This window comes from Cornus florida, unplaced genomic scaffold (assembly GCF_030987335.1).
Source record: "Cornus florida cultivar Cherokee Brave unplaced genomic scaffold, ASM3098733v1 CherokeeBrave_3.0.0_Hap2_Chr08, whole genome shotgun sequence".
Lineage (NCBI taxonomy): Eukaryota > Viridiplantae > Streptophyta > Magnoliopsida > Cornales > Cornaceae > Cornus > Cornus florida.
The window spans coordinates 67,465,723-67,484,065 of NW_026775578.1; the positions used below are offsets into that span (position 1 = coordinate 67,465,723).

Sequence of the window (18,343 nt, forward strand, 5' to 3'; positions counted from 1 at the left end):
TCTTCCATTCAGTATGATACGTCTGGAGATGATTTGGGTGGGCTGGCTGAGCCTTATCCAGGCAGGGGGGAAGGAATAAGGCTTTGTTTACCCAAAGGTGATGTTTTGGAGACACCTTAGATGGTTCTTTTGCCCGAAAAGATGACAGTTTGCGCTGGCAAGGACATCCGTATTACCCTTAGTGATGAATCAGCTACTTTGTTGGTCCAGGAATTGTAGAAGCACAGGTTTTTGTCTGATGTTGTGCTCACTAATGATTCGGATTCTTACCTTGATGTACAGGAAGGTGGGGTGGACAATATAGTTGACTAAATGTCCTGTGTTGATGAGGTGGAGGAGCCCCGAGGGAGGTGATGTTGATGGGAGTAGGGCCGAGCAAGGCAGGTCTCTTGACATTAACTTGTGGGCGGAGGAGGGTCACCCAAATCTGGGGTTGGTTGATCCACTGGCGGTTGTGAGACCGGAGGGTATGGACAGTGATATTGTAAGGCAGGATTGTGGTGATATTGGCAAAGAATGGGTCATGGCAAATATCGGGGTCACTAGCGAACTGTTGGGTGTCTCTTGCAAGGGCAATCGGGACCAGGCGTTATCGATTCTTCATGCTACGGTGGAGGGGAGAGAAGGGGAGATGCAAAGATCTCTAGAAGGGGGAGTAGAAGGAAAAAGAATCCCCCCTCTTGGAGAAGGGAGAGGGAGCTGAGAAATCATTGTTTAGACGTGAACTATGAAAGGAAGATAGGGGGAGAAGAAAACGGGCAGTGCTAAGGGGGGAAGGAGGGGTAAGGGAGAGGTGGTGTTAATGTTTCCTCATGAAGCTAAGAATTTTATCTTGGAATGTCCGCGGATGGTGGTGAAGTTGGCAGTGAGAAAATGAGGGGTTCATTTGGTGTGCCTTCAAGAAACGAAGATTAATTCAATGACCGATAGAGTGGTTAAGAGCCTTTGGGGAAGTAGGTTCGTTGAGTGGGAGTTTTGGATTCTTCAGGGGCCTCTGGAGGCATTCTTCTCGTGGGATAGGAGATGGATGGCAAGGGTGGATATTCGGAGAGGGCGATTGTCCTTATCTTGTGCTTTTGTGATGGAGGATGGCTTTTCTTCGGTTTTTTCTGGCGTTTATGGGCCGGTGGATGATTGTGAGGGGCTTACGCTGTGGGAGGAACTTAGTGTGGTGAAGGGGTTGTGGTCTCTTCCATGGTGTGTGGCCGGGGATTTTAATGTGGTTAGGTCCCTGTCATATAGATCTACAGGTGGTCGATGGACTCTGGCTATGATGCAATTTTCGGAGTTTATTGATGAACATCAGCTTATAGACCTTCCATTAGAGGGAGCTACTTTTACATGGTCTAGTGGTAGGGAGGTGCCTACTCTTTCCAGCCTAGATAGATTCTTGATTTCTAGGGTGATGGAGGAGAAGTTTTCGGACGCAGTTCAAGCTGTTTTGCTAAGGTGCCGTCGAACCATATTCCTTTGGTTTTGGATTGTGGAGGATTGAGACCTCGTTGTACTCCATTCAGATTTGAGAACATTTGGCTTAGAGTGGTTGATTTTCAAGGGAAAGTGCAGTCTTGGTGGGAGGAGGATATGGTGGTGGGAATGTCGAGTTTTATTTTGTCTCAGGAAAGCTTTGACTCTTGAAGAACAAACTCAAAAGATGGAACAAGGAGGTGTTCGATAATCTAGAGTGGAGGAAGAATAAGGCTCTCGCAAATATTGCTGAGATTGATAGATTGGAAGGGGTGGGTGGTATTGTTGAGTCTCAATATGATAGGAGAGCAGCTTGTCAGGCAGAGATTGCTGTTATGGAGGAAATTTCGTGGCGATAGAAATCTCAGGTTTTATGGCTTAAAGAGGGAGACCGAAATACAATTTTTTTTCATAGAACTGCTAATGCCCATAGGAGGGGTAATCATATTGGGCGGACTTGTGTAGACGGAACGGTGTTGAGTACGGAGGAGGAGGTGCGTAGGGGGATCGTTTCTTTCTACCAGAGGCTCTACTATGAGCCTCTACGTTGGAGGCCACGGCTCGATGGCCTTCATTTTGACTCTATATCAGCTGTGGTCTGTGGATAGGGATGGGTTAGAGAGTCCTTTTACAGAGGAGGAGGTTTTGAAGACTTTGAAGAGTTGTAATGGTGACAAAGCTCCAGGTCCGGATGGTTTCACAATGAGGTTTTTATTGGAGAGCTGAAGGTGGTAAGACAGGAGGTTATGGGCACTTTTCATGAGTTCCATTCTAATGGGAGGTTTGAAAAGTCGCTGAATGCATCTTTTATTACTCTAATTCCTAAGAAGGGTGGTGCTTCTGACGTTAAGGATTTTAGACCAATAAGTCTGATTGGGTGTATCTATAAGCTTATCCCTAAAGTCCTTGCGTTAAGATTGAGGGAGGTTCTGGACGGAGTCATCTTTGAATCTCAAAATGCTTTCATTGGGGCAGACAGATCCTGGATTCCGCTCTCATTGCCCGTAAATGAGTGGATTATAGGCTCAGTAGCGGTGTTCCTGTAGTTTTGTGTAAGCTTGATATTAAGAAAGCTTATGATCATGTTTGCTAGAATTTTTTGTATTATCTGTTAGAGAGGATGGGTTTCAGAGAGAGATGGAGGAGATCGATCAACGCGTGTGTTTCCTTTGTCAGATTTTCTGTGTTGGTGAATGGGTCTCCATCTGGGTTTTTTTGGCAGTTCTCATGGTTTGAGGCAAAGGGATCCACTCTCCCCCTTCCTATTCATTATTGTTATGGAGACTCTTAGTAGGTTGACGAGAGGGGTTCCAGATTTAGTTTAGCAGTTGGAGATCTCTCACCTGCGTTTCGCGGATGACACTTTGGTTTTCTGTGAGGTAGATGTGTCCCAACTGAGATATTTGAGATGTGTCCTGGTTTGCTTTCAGGCAGTCTCAGGTTTGAAAGTCAACGTGGGTAAGAGTGTGCTTGTTCCTGTGGGGAGGTTCAGGAGGCGTCTTCTCTTGTGGCGGTTTCAGGTTTAAAAGTAGACGGTCTTGTACCAATCACCCTATTTCCAATTTTGTATCAAATAATAAATTGTCCTCCCTTCTTTCAAGCTTTTTCTTTGTTGTTATTCTCTATTGCTCTTCCTAAGTCCTATAGGGAGGCACTTCCTCATCCATCGTGGAGGAAAGCTATGGAAGAAGAAAGAAACCTTTTAAAATTGAATCATACCTGGGACCTTGTTCCTAAACCTGCTGATACTTAGGTTGTTGGTTGTCGTTGGATTTTCAGCCTTTAGATGGTACTGTAGACCGTCTTAAAGTTTGACTTGTTGCTAAAGGCTACACTCAGACTTATGGCCTTTATTATACTGAGACGTTCACTCTTATGGCCAAACTGAATTTTGTTCGTGTGATAATCTCTCTTGTAGCTAAGATAGACTGGCCACTTCATCAACTTGATGTAAAAATTGTCTGCCTTCACGGTGACATTACTGAGACAGTCTATATGTCTCAACCACCCAGGTTTGAGTTTAAGGGGGAGTGTTTGTGTCATCCCATGAAGTTTATCTATAGCCTCAAACAGTCCCCTCGTGCATGGTTTGATAAGTTCAGTAAAGCAGTGGTAGCTTATGATAGGACCAGAAGCCAGGTTGATCACACTCTCTCTTTTAAGAAAGCGAAACATGGTATTGTGATTCTTGTGGTGTATGTAGATGATAGCTGCATCATCGGCAGTGACAAAGATGGGATACAAGTTTTAATCTATCACTTGAGTTCTAGCTTCCTTAGTAAGGATTTGGGCAAACTTTGGTATTTTATAAGAATTGAGGTGGCTCGGTCGAAGCAAGGCATAGTCTCTCTTAGCACATGTATACTCTTGATCTCTTACTGTTTACTGGATAGCTTGGTTCAAAACCTGTAGCTACACCCATGGAGACTAATGTAAAACTAATGATGGATGATGGGACCGACTCGATGATCCAGAGATGTATCGGAGACTTGTAGGTAAACTTATTTACCTCACAATCACTCATCCAAACATCTCCTATGTAGTGTCAATTCATGACCAGTCCTCGAGTACCTCACATAGAGGTAGTTGTACGCATCTTGAAGTATCTCAAGGGTGCTCCGGGATGTGGTCTGCTTTATCAATCTTCTGGATATCTTCGGATTGAGGGATACACAGATGCAGATTGGGCCGGTTCTCCTTCTGATCGACGGTCCACCACGGGTTACTACACCTTCATAGGAGGAAATTTAGTAACTTGGAGGAGTAAGAAACAATTAGTTGTGGCTCGTTCCAATGCTGAAGCAGAGTATCGTGCCATGGCGCACACTACCTGTGAACGAACTTGGTTGAAGACTCTTTTATAGGAACTTGGGATTTCAATCCAGCACCCAATTCCTCTCCATTTTGACAAACAGGCAGCTATTCATATTGCTAGCAATCTAGTCTACCATGTTACACCTTTTGTTCCTTCTGGCAGACAACAAACATCTTCACTAAGGCGCTTCCCAAGAACTCTATTGATTCCATATGTAGCAAGCTTGGAGTTATTGACATTCACTCTCCAGCTTGAGGGGGAGTGTTGTACAGTATTGTATGAGCTGTCACACGTGTACAGACATATTACATTGCATACTAGGGTTTTTTTGTATTCTGTAGCTGCTTTCACCTACCCCTCATTACCATATATAGCATTATCATGTATAGGGTTTACTTGTTCTCCATTTACCTACTCCTATATCTTCTCCTATATGAAAACCAATGTATTTTTGTGTTACTTACTCAATAATATATACGTTTTCATATATATTCTCTCTCTCTCTTTCAACATATATATATATATATATATATATATATATATATCTAAGAGAAAGCTTTAGAATCTTAATTTTAACATATATATAACATAGACATGTGTAAAAACATGTTTTTCCTATATCGCATTTATAAAAATATATAGATAGATTCTAGATGTAATTTCAGATTTAATGCATGAACCTAGATGGTGATAGATGATAACAAGTGTGATTTTACCTTCTTAACCTCAGATTTGAGATGATGAAATCTTTGACCTTTGTAGATGATCTTTGACATTCTTGTCCTTGTAGCTTTCTTCACCAAGTGTTGTCTTCACACACTTAATTCCATCTAACTACCTAATTCTCAATCACTTACCAAAGGTATATTAATTACACTTCATTAAGTGAGTTTTGTCCTATGAAATTTGCCCACACATTACTAGAATCCTAATAATTCTAACATTACAACATGCACTGATCCATCTCCCATCAAACTCCTCTAGACAAGTTTAATCCTATATAGCAGGATTCATAGGATTAGGATTTATCGGTGAGGAGCCAACTCTACAATTCTAATGAGTTCGTTTTAAAATTACCAGAAAACATTATGAACACAGCAATTTGTGATCTAAAATTGACGTCGGTATTCCTATTTTAGTTTCAGTATTATCTGGTTGTGAATATGAATTGATTTTTATATGCCATGCTTTTTTACTTATCAAATGTGTTCCATTTGTTTACTTATTATAATAAGCTTTATTACTTGCTTATTAACTAAGATTTGGTTTGTTGTTTAGGGGAAGATGTACCTTCTTCTTCTTGGAACTACAGCTCTAAGTCTGGTAATTTCTTATACATTGTAACTGGATCTGAAGCCTTTTTTTATTTTTTATACAAGGCTTATCCCGGTCAATGATGTTACAGGTAACGACTCCCGTCCTGTTCAAATTGATACCTGCTGTGATGCACTTGGGAGTTCTCATGCACTGGTTTCCCTCTGAGAGCATGCAGAATGAGGTTCCTCTCTCCCTCTCGCTCTCCAAGTGTAAGCACGTGCACATGCTGGATGATCATACCTCTCTTTTTGCATGATGATCTAACCCAGATGCATTGTAGACCTACAAGATAAAAAATCATCCCTTATTAACATCTACATCTTGTAATCAATGACTTGTTAACTCTATATTTTCTTCCACAATCATTGCACTCTTACCATTGGGACACACATTGCATGTTAAAATAATATTGTTTAATTCACATTACATGCTCAAAGTTTGAAGTAAAATTGTACTCTCAGGAGCATCTGAATCGAAATCTTTTAATTGTTTACCATATTTGACATGAATAGTCTCAAATCCCTGCATTGAAATATCTGTAATTGAGTTATACAAAAACTTTATCTGTACTTTCTTATTGTCCATATGTGATGTAACTTAAATGAACGAGATTAAAGTCTTTCATGACCCGGTTTTGATCTCTAAGAAATAACTGAAGCCAAAGCTTCTGTAGTTATATGAAACCTTTATCCTAGGGGTTACGCAATCAAAGGAAAGGGTAAAGAAAAATGGGGAAGTCATATATATTATCATATTATGTACTAGTATATGCATGTGTGTGTGTGTGTGTATGTAGAGAGAGAGAGAAAGAGAAATGGGTTCTTTTGCTACATTGGGAGTGCCTAAGAGCCTTTCTTGATGTTAAGAAATATATTAGTGTGTTGGCAATTTCCATAACACGAAAGCATGCAAATGTTAAACAATATGTCTCGAATATCTGGTCTATTTCAACTTGCCAAGGTTCTATACGCTATAAATTAAGATTGATTGTCGAATATGGAATTGTGTAGATTTCAATGGTTTGCTCCACCATTTCTATATACACTTCAGTAAATGTTAGTAATACCAACTAGGGAAAAGCAAATGTTAGTAATACCTTTAGAGAACCTAGAATTTAAGACGGTTAATGGATGGATTAGACTATCTTTATTATGTGGTCTTTGAGGCTATAGACTTGATTAAAATGAGTTAGGGTTAATTTGATTTTTGGAACTTGAAAAGTCATTTTAGAGCTCAAGATTAAGATAGAGTGCATCTATGTGATGCGCAGAAATTATGTGCTGGTAGATGTATGGTACATGTTGTAAGGGTTTTGTACCTGTAGAAGTTTCAGTAGAGGGTTATGTATGTAGAAAATGTCTGTACTAGTAGATGAGTCGGAAATTGAGATATTTAAGAGTTTTTTCCGAATCCAACTTTAATTTGCCTCATATTTGTTTGGACACTAAAGATATGAGTTTTCTTATTGTTTTTCATGATAGAAAGAGAGATATAAAGAGACACATACATAGAGCTATATACTTCAAAAGAGATTGAGAGTTTATGGTTAGGTCAATTACTTAGTTGTAAACGTTACTAATTTGTTCTACCCACCCTACATTATCGTGCCTTTGGAAATTGAAAATGTTGTTGTGAACGATAGTGTTGAATCACTTTAGAAAAAGGACGACATGGAGCAATTGTGTTAACGGTTCAGAAAATGAGATTGTAATTTTCTGGCGTTAACGAGGCTTCTGCGAATCTGCAGCACCTACGCTCTTGGGATAAAAGACTTTAACCTGAGGTTTCGATAGTAACTGAGTTTTGAGGAATTGTAACAGGCATAAAATCAAGTCATGGTTCTGGATTGCAACCTCTTATTTGTATCAGGATTGGTTTGCTCTGAAAGAGATCTTATGATTTTTCCCATTTTGGGTTTTCATACAAAAATTCTGGTTTTAGTCCTTTCTTGCTTTTTACTTTACATGTCTGATTGTTTGCATGGTTAAGTGCTTGATTGATTGGATTAAATTTGTAAGGTTGATTTGTGAATAAGGCTTGGGGATCTGAAGGATGGATTTTTTTTTTCTTTTTTTGATAAGTGCGAAGGATGGATTTATTCAATAAGGCTTTGTTGGGCAAATGGCTTTGGAGGGCGAGCGGACCAAACTTTGTAGGCGAGTCATTTCCTTTCACTATGGGGAGGGAGATGGAGGGTGGCAATCTAGGGAGGCGAGAACTCTAGCGGGCATGGGGTCTTGGAAGCTCATTCGGAAGGGATGGGATGAGTTCTCCAAAATCATCCGATTTAGAGTCCAGAGTGGGAGGCATGTCAGATTTTAGGAGGACAGATGGGGTGGGGATTTTACTTTGGCTCGCAGGTTTCCTCGACTTTGCAGGATTTTTGTGAACGTTGTGGTTGCTGACTATTATTGGCTGGATAATGGGAGGGTGACTTGAAATGTGCAGTTTCGTAGGGAGCTTCATGATTGGGAGCTTATGGAGGTCACAAACTTTCTCGCTTTGATTTATAGACAGGTGGTGGAGGGTGTAGGTATGAACAAGATGGTTTGGGCAGGATCATCGAGAGGGGTTTTGAGGTTAGGTCTTTCTACCAGATCCTGATGTAGATTCCTGGCCCCACTTGTCCATTGGCAAGCAATTTGGAGGATGAAAGACTCTTTGAAGGTGGCTTTCTTTACTTGGTCTGCTGCCCTTGGAGGGAAGTATCATCACTCGTGATAACCTTAGAAGGCAACGACAAATTGTGGTAAACTGGTGTTGAATGTGTAAGAAGTTGAACCATCTTCTGCTTCATTGCCATTTAGCGAGGGACTTGTCGTCTATGTTCTTGGTTGCTTTTGGCCTGGCTTGGGTTTCTCCGGAAACCACGGTAGACATGTTAGAGGCTTGGAAAGGGTGTATAGTGGAGAGCTCAGTTAGAGATGCTTAGAGGTCCACACCCCTTTGTTTATGGTGGGTTTTGTGGCGCGAGAGAAATAGGAGGCCCTTTGATGGTGAAGAGTCTCTTATTTGGACTCTCAAATACAATATAATGTCTTTTTTATTCTTTTGGGTTTATGGGCGGAATTGTATATCTGGGCGGAATTGTATATCTATGGACATTTTTTTGGATTTGGGATAGTTTGAAGTTATAGTGTCGCCATGGGCGGTTTTTTCCTTTAATGAAATCTTACTTATCAAAAAATGTTTTTTAAGGTTGATAAGAAATAAAAAATAAAAAATTCAAAGTATACACGCTAACCCTCTCTAGGTCTTTAGATATTACCACTCTCCATGTATCCAACCCTAAAACTTCACAACTGCTACTCTCATTTGTATCTCTTGTTTCAAGGAATTTTTTATGAGACATACAGTGGTGGGATTAATATGTATTGGGGGTCCTTTACTTATCAAAAAAAAAAAAAAAAAAAATGTATTGGGGGTCCTAAAATCCTTTCCGGCATTACTGGAGGAATTTTCAATATCCTCAACATTTCTAGCTGAAAATAATAATAATAATAATTTCCAGCATCTTCAAATTCCTTTTCTGACGTCTAAAATCTTTTCCAAAATCCTTTATCCAATCATAATAGCCTAATGCTGAAACAATAGATAAATGGCAAAAAAAGTTATTTATCTTTCATATATCTCAAGGGTATTTATACAGAATACACAGACCTATTCAAGGTAAGTCAACTATACAATTCATTTGACAACTAATACACACTAACTCCTAATAGATAACAGCTGTAACTATTAATAGATAACAGCTGTAACTCTTAATAGATAACAGCTGTACATTCAGCTATACACGCTAACTCTCCCCCTCAAGTTGGTGCATAGATATCGCACATGCTCAACTTGGATAGTGATGTATGAAATGAGTCACTAGTAACACCATGAGTCATCATATCAGCCAGCTTGTTCGCACTCTTAATGTAAGGAACCTCTATCACACCAAAATCCAGGTTATCCTTGATGTAGTTTCCGTCAATTTCAATATGCTTAGTTCGATCGTGTTGCACTGGATTATTAGCAATATCAATAGCTGCCGTATTATCACAAAAAATCAATATAGGCTTCTTTGGACCAAACCCAAGCTCACTTAAGAGAATCTTCAACCCTGTAAGCTCCGTAATTGCATGATGAAGAGCACGGTATTAAGCTTCTGCACTAGACAACAATACCACATTCTGTTTATTACTCCTTCAGGTCACCAAATTGCCTCCAACGAATGACACATACCCTGAAGTAAACTTCCTATCCAACTTGGCTCCCGCAAAATCAGAATCTGTATAACCCACAATGTCTAGGTGTCCATCCCTGGAGAACATAACACCTTTACCTGCAGAGGACTTTAGATAAGCCAAAATATGATTCACTGCATTCATGTGTCGGTCACTTGGATTGTTCATGAATTGACTCACAACACTAACTGCATACGACAAGTCAGGCCTAGTGTGAGTCAGATAGATCAACTTCCCCATTAGTCTCTGATATCCCTCCTTGTTTGTCGGAATCTGATCAGGATAGATAGCTAAGCTATGATTTACTTTAATAGAAGTGTCTATATGAACACACGCAGAGTTACCAGTTTCAGCTAATAAGAGATCTAATGTATACTTTCGTTAAGAGAGAAAAAGTCCTTGCTTGGACCGAGACACTAAAATGCCCAGAAAGTATTTCAGAACCCCCAAGTCCTTCATTTCAAATTCCTTGGCCAAATAGCTCCGAAGCTTCTCTATCTCATTGGTGTTGCTACCTGTAACAATCATGTCATCCACATAAACGATAAGCAAAGTAATATCATCACCATTCCTTTTATAGAAGAGAGTGTGATCTACCAAAGCTTGCTTAAAACCATACTTCTTCATTGAGTAGCTCAACCTCCCAAACCATGCTCTTGGTGATTGTTTCAACCCATATAAAGCCTACTTTAGCTTGCATACCTTACCTCCTTCAGGTGTAAACCCCGGGGGAGGATCCATATACACCTCCTCTATCAAATCACCATGAAGGAAGGCATTCTTCACATCAAACTGTTGTAATGGCCAGTCCAAATTAACTACGAGAGAAAGTATAACTCGAACAGTGTTCATCTTGGCCACAGGAGCGAAGGTCTCTTGATAATCAATCCCATAAGTCTGAGTGTATCACTTGGCAACTAGTCTAGCTTTGTACCTCTCAACTGTCCCATCTGACTTATACTTCACTGTAAACACCCAATTACATCCCACTGTCTTCTTTTCCTGAGGTAACTCGACCAACTCCCAAGTAGAGTTCTTCTGGAGAGCCTTCATTTCCTCTACCATAGCAGCCTTCCACTTGGGATCACCAAGGGCATCCTGAAAATGACTAGGAACAGACACAAAAGACAACTAAAGGGCAAAAGCTAGGTGAGTCTTAGACAGACGGTGATAGGAAACAACATTAGAGATAGGATAGACAACATTAGAAGAAAATTTGGAGAAACCCAACCTATCAGGTTCTTTACGATCACGAAAATGATACCTCCTACCCTGATCACCAACTTGTGGATTCAAGGCAACAGTCTCTACAGAAGTTACAGGGTTAGAATTAATATCTAAAGTTGAAGTTAAAAGAGAAGAAACATGTACCTCAGAGTTAATCCTAGAAGATTCATCTGATGGCATGGTAGTATCATCAAGAGGGGTACTAGAGTTAGAAGGAGGTGGCATGACAGTGGCATCCTTGTTCCTTCTCACATATATTTCTTTGAACAAGTGGGCTGGTCTTTCACCTATTTTTTCATTGAACTCAGTCTCCACATAATCAAGAGTATCTAAAGGTTCTCCTTTTTTTATAACAGCTGAATCCTCTTCCTTACCTGAAATCCACAACCTCTTTTCTTCCAGCCATAACCGTTCCTCTTCCTTACTACTAATCTCCCCCTGAAGAGGAATCGGAGTTACATCCCCAAAATAAGACTCGCTTTCACAAAACTGAACATCCATGGACACATAGTATTTACTTGTAGGAGGATGAAAACATTTATAGCCCTTTTATGAACTAGAGTAACCAAGGAAGACACACTTAAGAGAACGAGGGTCAAGCTTATCCCTATGAAGAGAATGTATATGAACATAACACACCCAACCAAAAACCTTAGGACAAAGATTAAGTGTAGAAGGAATAGAGTGAAATCGGGATAGCATTCTCAATGGAGTTTGATATTTAATTATACGAGAAGGCATTCGTTTGATAAGAAAAACAGCAGTCATGACAGCCTCAGCCCAGAAATGCTTAGGAACATTCATAGTAAAGCATAAGGTACGAGCCACCTCTAAGAGATGACGATTCTTACGCTCTGCTATGCCGTTTTGTTGTGGCGTGTAGGCGCACGTTGTCTGGGGGAGGATGCCATGTTGTTTGAAGAAATCAGTAAGAGACTGATTCACATACTCACCACCGTTGTCATAATGGAAAACCTGAACCTGAGTATGAAATTGGGTGACAATCATTTTGTAAAATTGAGGAATAACAGGTATAACATCACTCTTAGATTTTAGCAAATAAACCCAACTCACTCTAGTACAGTCGTCAATAAAAGATACAAAGTATTTATGGCCCGAAGCAGAAGGAGTAGAAAAAGGACCCCACACATCTGTGTAAACACATGAAAAGGAATAGGACTTTTATTGAAACTCACTTTAAAAGGAACACGATGGTTTTTAGCATAAATGCATTGTTCACACGCTAAACTAGAAGCATAAATATTGCAAAATAACTTAGGAAATAAACGTTCTAAATAAGAGAAAGATGGATGTCCCAAACGACAATGCCATAAAAATATCTTCTCTCTATCAGACTCTCTCTTTACTTGAAAACCACGGCTAGGTTCAGATTTTAACTCCCTTACCCCCTTCTCCAAGTAGTAAAGACCTCCTCTCTCCTTACCAATGCCAATCGTCATCTTCGTAAGATTGTCCTGAAACACACAATGGGTAGAATGAAAAGTTACAGAACAATTAAGTTTTTTGGTAATTTTGCTAATGGAAAGAAGGCTGTTAGAGAGATTAGGTGCAAGTAAAACTGAAGACATGGAGAATGTAGGAGAAAGTGAGACATTCCCAGCCCTGTAATTGGCATAGGAGTCCCGTTAGCAACCTGAACAGACTTAACAGGTGAAGGTATTAGAGAGTGAAGTATGGAAGAGTTACTAGTCATATGATCAGTGGCCCCTGAATCAATAACCCAAGTGTTAGAAGCAGTAGAAATAAAGGCCAAACCAGAATTACCTCCTTGAGAAGACACTCGAGATACATGAGAAGCAGAAGATAGAGAAGTGTCGGTGATAGCAACCTGAGCAAATTTCTTGTTCTTCTTCTCAGCTTTGCTTAAGCTTGAACCACTCCGGATAACCATGTTTCTTCCAGCAAACATCAACCATATGTCTCGTACTATTGCAGTGACTGCAGAGACGAGAACTAGAGTCGGTAGAAGGAGGAGCTGGTCGGGAACTCCTTTGGACAGCAAGAGCCGAGGCCTCTGAGTGATCCTTTATTGCCATGGTGACCTGTCTCTGTGCTTCACGACGAACTAGGGAATATGCTTCTTCTAGGCTTGGTAAAGGAGAGGTAGCTAGAACACGACTACTAACTTGATCCAAACTGTGATCCAAACCTGCAAGAAACATATAGACCCGATCCTTAGAAATACGCTTCCTCTGTTTCTCTATATCAGTTGCACACGTCATATCATTTGGTCTTCGATAATCAAGTTACTTGAAGATTGAGTTCAGCTCATTGTAGTACTCTACAAGAGGCCGACCATCCTGACGCAATTGAAAGAACTTCTTCATCAGTTCATAAACTTGAGAAGAATCAGAGACATCAAGATAGCTTCTCTTTACCGCATCCCACACCTCCCTGGCTGTTCCACACTGCACAAAGTGGGACATTAGATTTACCGTCATGGAATTGATAAGCCAAGACTTGACTAGGGCATCTTTAGCCTCCCATTCATCAAAGCTTGGATCATCCTCTGCAGGTGCAACCTTTCTCCCTGTGATATTCCCTTTTTTCTGTCTACCAGCAATATGCATCTCCAAAATTTGAGACCAAACACGATAATTAGCACCATCCAATTTAATAGGAATAGGAGAAGAAGTTTCGTGAATAGTCATCGTGGAGAACTTCTTGCTGTCAGATGAATTTTTAGTTAGAGAGGAAGAATTAGTGGTTGTTTTGGCTGCCATGGATCGTGGCTAAGAGGTATTGAAGACAAGTAGCAGCAAAAGAAAAGAAAAGAAAAGAAAAGAAAGCAGCGGAAATTCCTTTCCTCTTTTTTTTTTTTTTCAGCTCTAATACCAAATAGATAATGGCAGAAAAAGTTATTTATCTTTCATATATCTTAAGGGTATTTATACAGAATACACAGACCTATTCAAGGTAAGTCAACTATACAATTAATTTGACAACTAATACACGCTAACTCATAATAGATAACAGCTAATACACGCTAACTCCTAATAGATAACAGCTATAACTCTTAATAGATAACAGCTGTACATTCAGCTATACACGCTAACTGAAACAAATTCCAAGTGTAGTTTCTAAAAAATCATCTAAGCTATGCTATCTACTTGTCAGCCCTATTTTAGTGGTCCATAAAAGGCCACATTGGCTGTTGAGAGAGAGACTATAGAGTAACCTAAATGTTGACATTGTATTTTCACGTAGTAGCTTCTCAGCGTGAGCAATTTCTTACGAGTAATTGTTGTGAGGACCAACTGTCGGAGATTGTTTGCTTTTGTTGCCTTCTTTGTCTTTTGCAATTTAGGACGCTATTATTGAAGGCTGTTTTTCCCATAAGCTCCATTTATTATGATGTTTCCATATTTGTTGGTGTTTGGTTGCACTAAGAATTAAGAAACATATTTTACACCATTTGCGTAAAAATGACTTATGATCCTAGAATTCGAATCTCATTTCACAAAGAGGTGGCGCATGGTTGATGCTGCAGAACTACTTGACCGGGGAATGGGAACTCACGTGGGGCTGGAGCCATGTCTATTGTTGGGAGATTTGATATGATGCAGAGGAAGTTTATGTGGGGTGGTATGGGAGATGAGTTCAAATACCACTCGGTGATTTTTCAACAAGGCTTTGTTGGGCTAATGGCTTTGGAGATTTTGGGGAGAGAGGTCCTGATTATGTAGGGGTTCATTGCTTGTCGGTGTAGGGAGGGTGATGGAGGGTGGTTGTCTAGGGAGCTGAGATCTCCAGCGAGTGGGAATTTGGAAGCTAATTCAATAGGGTTGGAATGAGTTTTTCAAACGAATTTGGATGAGAGTACGGAGCAGGAGGCACGTCAGATTTTGGGAGGATCACTAGTATGGGGTCATTGGTTTTGCTCGCAGCTTTCCTCGGTTCTTCAGGATTTCTACGAATAGACATGCCCTGGTTGCTGACTATTATCAACTCGATAGCAGGAGGATAACTTGCGACGTGCAGTTTTATAGAGTTCCATGATTGGGAATTTACGGAGGTAGAAAAGTTCTTAGTTCCATGATTGGGTTTCCTCACCTCGTAGGTTTCTATGATTGGATGAGAGGGTTTGGGTGGGTACCCCGAGAGGGGCCTTCGAGGTTAAGTCTTTCTACTAGAGCTTGTTGGAGATCCCAGGTCCTACGTTCCCTTGGAATGCTAATGGAGGTCAAAAGCCCCTTTGAAGGTGTCTTTTTTTTGCTTCGTCAGCTGCTCTTGGAAGCATCCTCACTCTTGAAAATCTTAGAAGGAGATGACATATTGTAGTGAACTGGTGTTGCATGTGCAAGAAGATGGAGGAAATAGTGAATCACCCTCTCTTTAGGGATGTTTGGTCTATGTTTTTGGCTGCATTTTGGTATGTTTTCGGTGTCCCCTAGTTCCACGGTGGACATGATAGAGGCTTGGAGAGGGTGTATAGCGAAGGGTCAAACCAGAAATTCTTGGAGGGCCATTTCCCTTTGTTTATGGTGGGATTTGTGGTGCGAGAGGAATATGAGGTCCTTTGTTTATGGTGTTCTTTTGAATACAATATACTAACTTCTATTCTTTTGGGTTAGTGGACATAATAGTAAATCTATGGGCATCTTTTGGATATTTTGGATAGTTTGAAATTATAGTTGTCGCCTTGTGTATTATCTGAGCTTTTAATGAAATCTTACTTATCAAAAAAAAGAAAAAAAAAAGAAAAAAAAGAAAAAGGACACACAAGTCTCTCTCTCTCTCTCGGCTCAGGTGGGTAAGAACTTGGCCTTAGTGCCTCAGGAAGTATAAGGTCTAAGGTTTGACCCCTCTTCAATGCAAACAATTCCTTGGGGGTGGGTGGGGGATTGAGTATCAACTAGGAAAAAAAAGAAGTCTCTTTCTCTCTCTCAACACTGATGTACTGTGGTCATTCCAGTTCTAGTTTTCAAATATCTTAAAATTAGGAGGTTTGGATGTAAGTTTTTTTAAATGTACTTTTAAAATATACTTGAACCGAACACCGGAAAATAAGAAATACATTTTACATGTAAAATGTATTACATAGAGACAAACAGAACCTAGTCTTAGTCTAGTGAGGTACAATAGCAACCCACCTTCCTTTCTTCTCTGGTAATTCAATAGCAACCCTCTTTTTAACAAAAGGAAGTTGAACTGCGGGGAATAGACAAACTAATCAAATGGACAAATATTGAAACCAGATACACACATACTATGACGACCTGTGGGCGGGTGTGATATGGGCGAGCACTGGAAGGCTACATGGTGTTATGATCCCACATCACCTGGGAAAGGTAAAGTGCTATATGTACGTTCTACACTCTTCTATGACACAACGCATTTTAAAGCCGTGATGGCCGTGAATCTACCAGAACTCCGGAGTTAAGTGTGCTTACCTGGAGTAGTACTAGGATGGGTAACCCCCTGGGAAGTCTCTGGTCTTGGGAAGCCAAAAATGGACAATATTGTGTCTAGATAGGGTGAGAGTGGTTACAAATGATATCAGAACCGGAACCCAGCCGGAAGTGCGGCCAATGAGGATGTTGGGCCCCATGGTGGGTGATTGTGGCGACCTCTGTGGGTGGGTGTGATGTGGGCGAACACTTGCACACATCGCCTGAGAAAGGTAAAGTGCTATATGTAGGTGCTACACCTTTCTATGACACAACCTGTTTTAAAGCCGTGATAGCCGTGAATCTACCAAAACTCCGGAGTTAAGCGTGCTTAACCTGAAGTAGTACCAGGATGGATCTCTGGTCCGAGGAAGCCAAAAGCGGACAATATCTTGTCTGGATAGGGTGAGGGTTGTTACACGCGCGCGCACACACATATATATAGCAATTAAGTCATCTCAATTAGTAATATCCATCTCTCATCTAGAAGATTGATACCAGTATTTCTTTTTATGTTAAAAGAAATGGAGCATCTGCAAACTCCTATTGAGGCAATTCTCTTTAACAGTACAACATTTTGTTTCTATGGTTATGTTCCTTTCTGTTCTTTCCTCAGGGATGCGTATGCACTATAAGCTAAACTTTTTTGAACATTTTCCCCTTAAAAGCTATAAATAATGATTGGATTGTGTTTTTTATACTTTGTTTCATTTTGCCCCCCCCCCCCCTTTTATTTTTATTTTTTTTGCAGGAGAGAGTTTCCATAATCGAAGCACATAACAGATTGTCATGACCTTTCCATAATCGAAGCACATAATAGATTGTCATGACCTTTGATGTGATCACATCTTGTTGTATTGAAGGTTCCAGTTACAGAACAAAGAATTTTGAATTACAGAGTTTTGTCGACAGAGAATTTCATCAGAAGACTTTGGATTACAACTCCGAGTATACAGTTCCAGCAAAAGTTTGGAGTTCATGTGTACAGATATCTTCTATTATTCTATATTCTTTGAATATTGTATAGATGATGACTACTTACGAGAAGCATATCTCTTAGAAGAAGTAATCATTTTAGTATTTGTTAGCATGATATACATCGAATACTTTTTTTTTAATCTTCTTTGGAAGATCGAGGTTTGCCGGCCTTTTATCAGATCTTCCTTGGAGTAAAATTAGTTAAGGAGGACATGATTACGCGAGGGGGTTTTGGATATAGATGTAACTTCTGACATTATTTAAATGAAGTGATTACTTTCATACTCAATTTCATATTGGTACCGAAGCAAATCGCTCTTGCTACTTTTATTTGGATGTTCTCAGAAAGAAATTTAAAATTTATGTTGGGTTTGGTGTTTATTTGATGGTGATATGTGCTAGTGTGTATTTATTGTATTTTTTAAAAAGAGTTTTTCTTTTTTCTAAAACCCAAATATATTCGTTGAACAATTGATGTGTCCTCTTTAAATTCCCTATTATAAATACTCTTTAAATTTCATATTTATGCACGCATATGCCAAGACTCCCAGCACAGGTAATACTATGTTGTCCGTGCCATCAACATAAGTTGGCAGAGAAAGAAAACAGAGAGACAAAAGACGAATGCCAGAGAGAACAAGAAAGAGAGAGCATAAGGGGAACTCACACCGGGAAATAGCGCCATTTTGACCAAGCTGAGAACTCCTGTTACAAGCCAAGTCACATGATGCGGGAGCACAGGAATGGCAAAATCTAAAATTAGGGAATGGCAAAATCTAAAATTAGGTGAAAGCGGGAGAATTTATGTGAAATATTATTATACTAATTTACTAAATATATATATTTTTTGATGCATTTATTTTAATTATATATTTTTTATATTGTATTTATAAATATAT

The 18,343-nt window shown here is 39.8% G+C and overlaps 1 protein-coding gene across 3 annotated transcripts in view; it reads left to right on the plus strand.

The window, feature by feature from the left end:
* The window catches only part of LOC132271938 (K(+) efflux antiporter 5), a 54,471-nt gene extending 36,738 nt beyond the window's left edge, over positions 1-17,733 (plus strand). For 2 of the 3 annotated variants that reach the window (XM_059773440.1, XM_059773442.1), the window contains 3 exons: positions 5,561-5,605; positions 5,688-5,780; positions 17,218-17,733. In XM_059773440.1, coding sequence (XP_059629423.1) covers positions 5,561-5,605; positions 5,688-5,780; positions 17,218-17,259 — 180 coding nt within the window. In that variant the 3' untranslated portion in view covers positions 17,260-17,733. Of the gene's footprint in view, positions 1-5,560; positions 5,606-5,687; positions 5,809-17,217 lie in introns of all 3 variants that reach the window. The other variant, XM_059773441.1, reaches the window with a different exon arrangement.
* Positions 17,734-18,343: the final 610 nt, after the last annotated feature.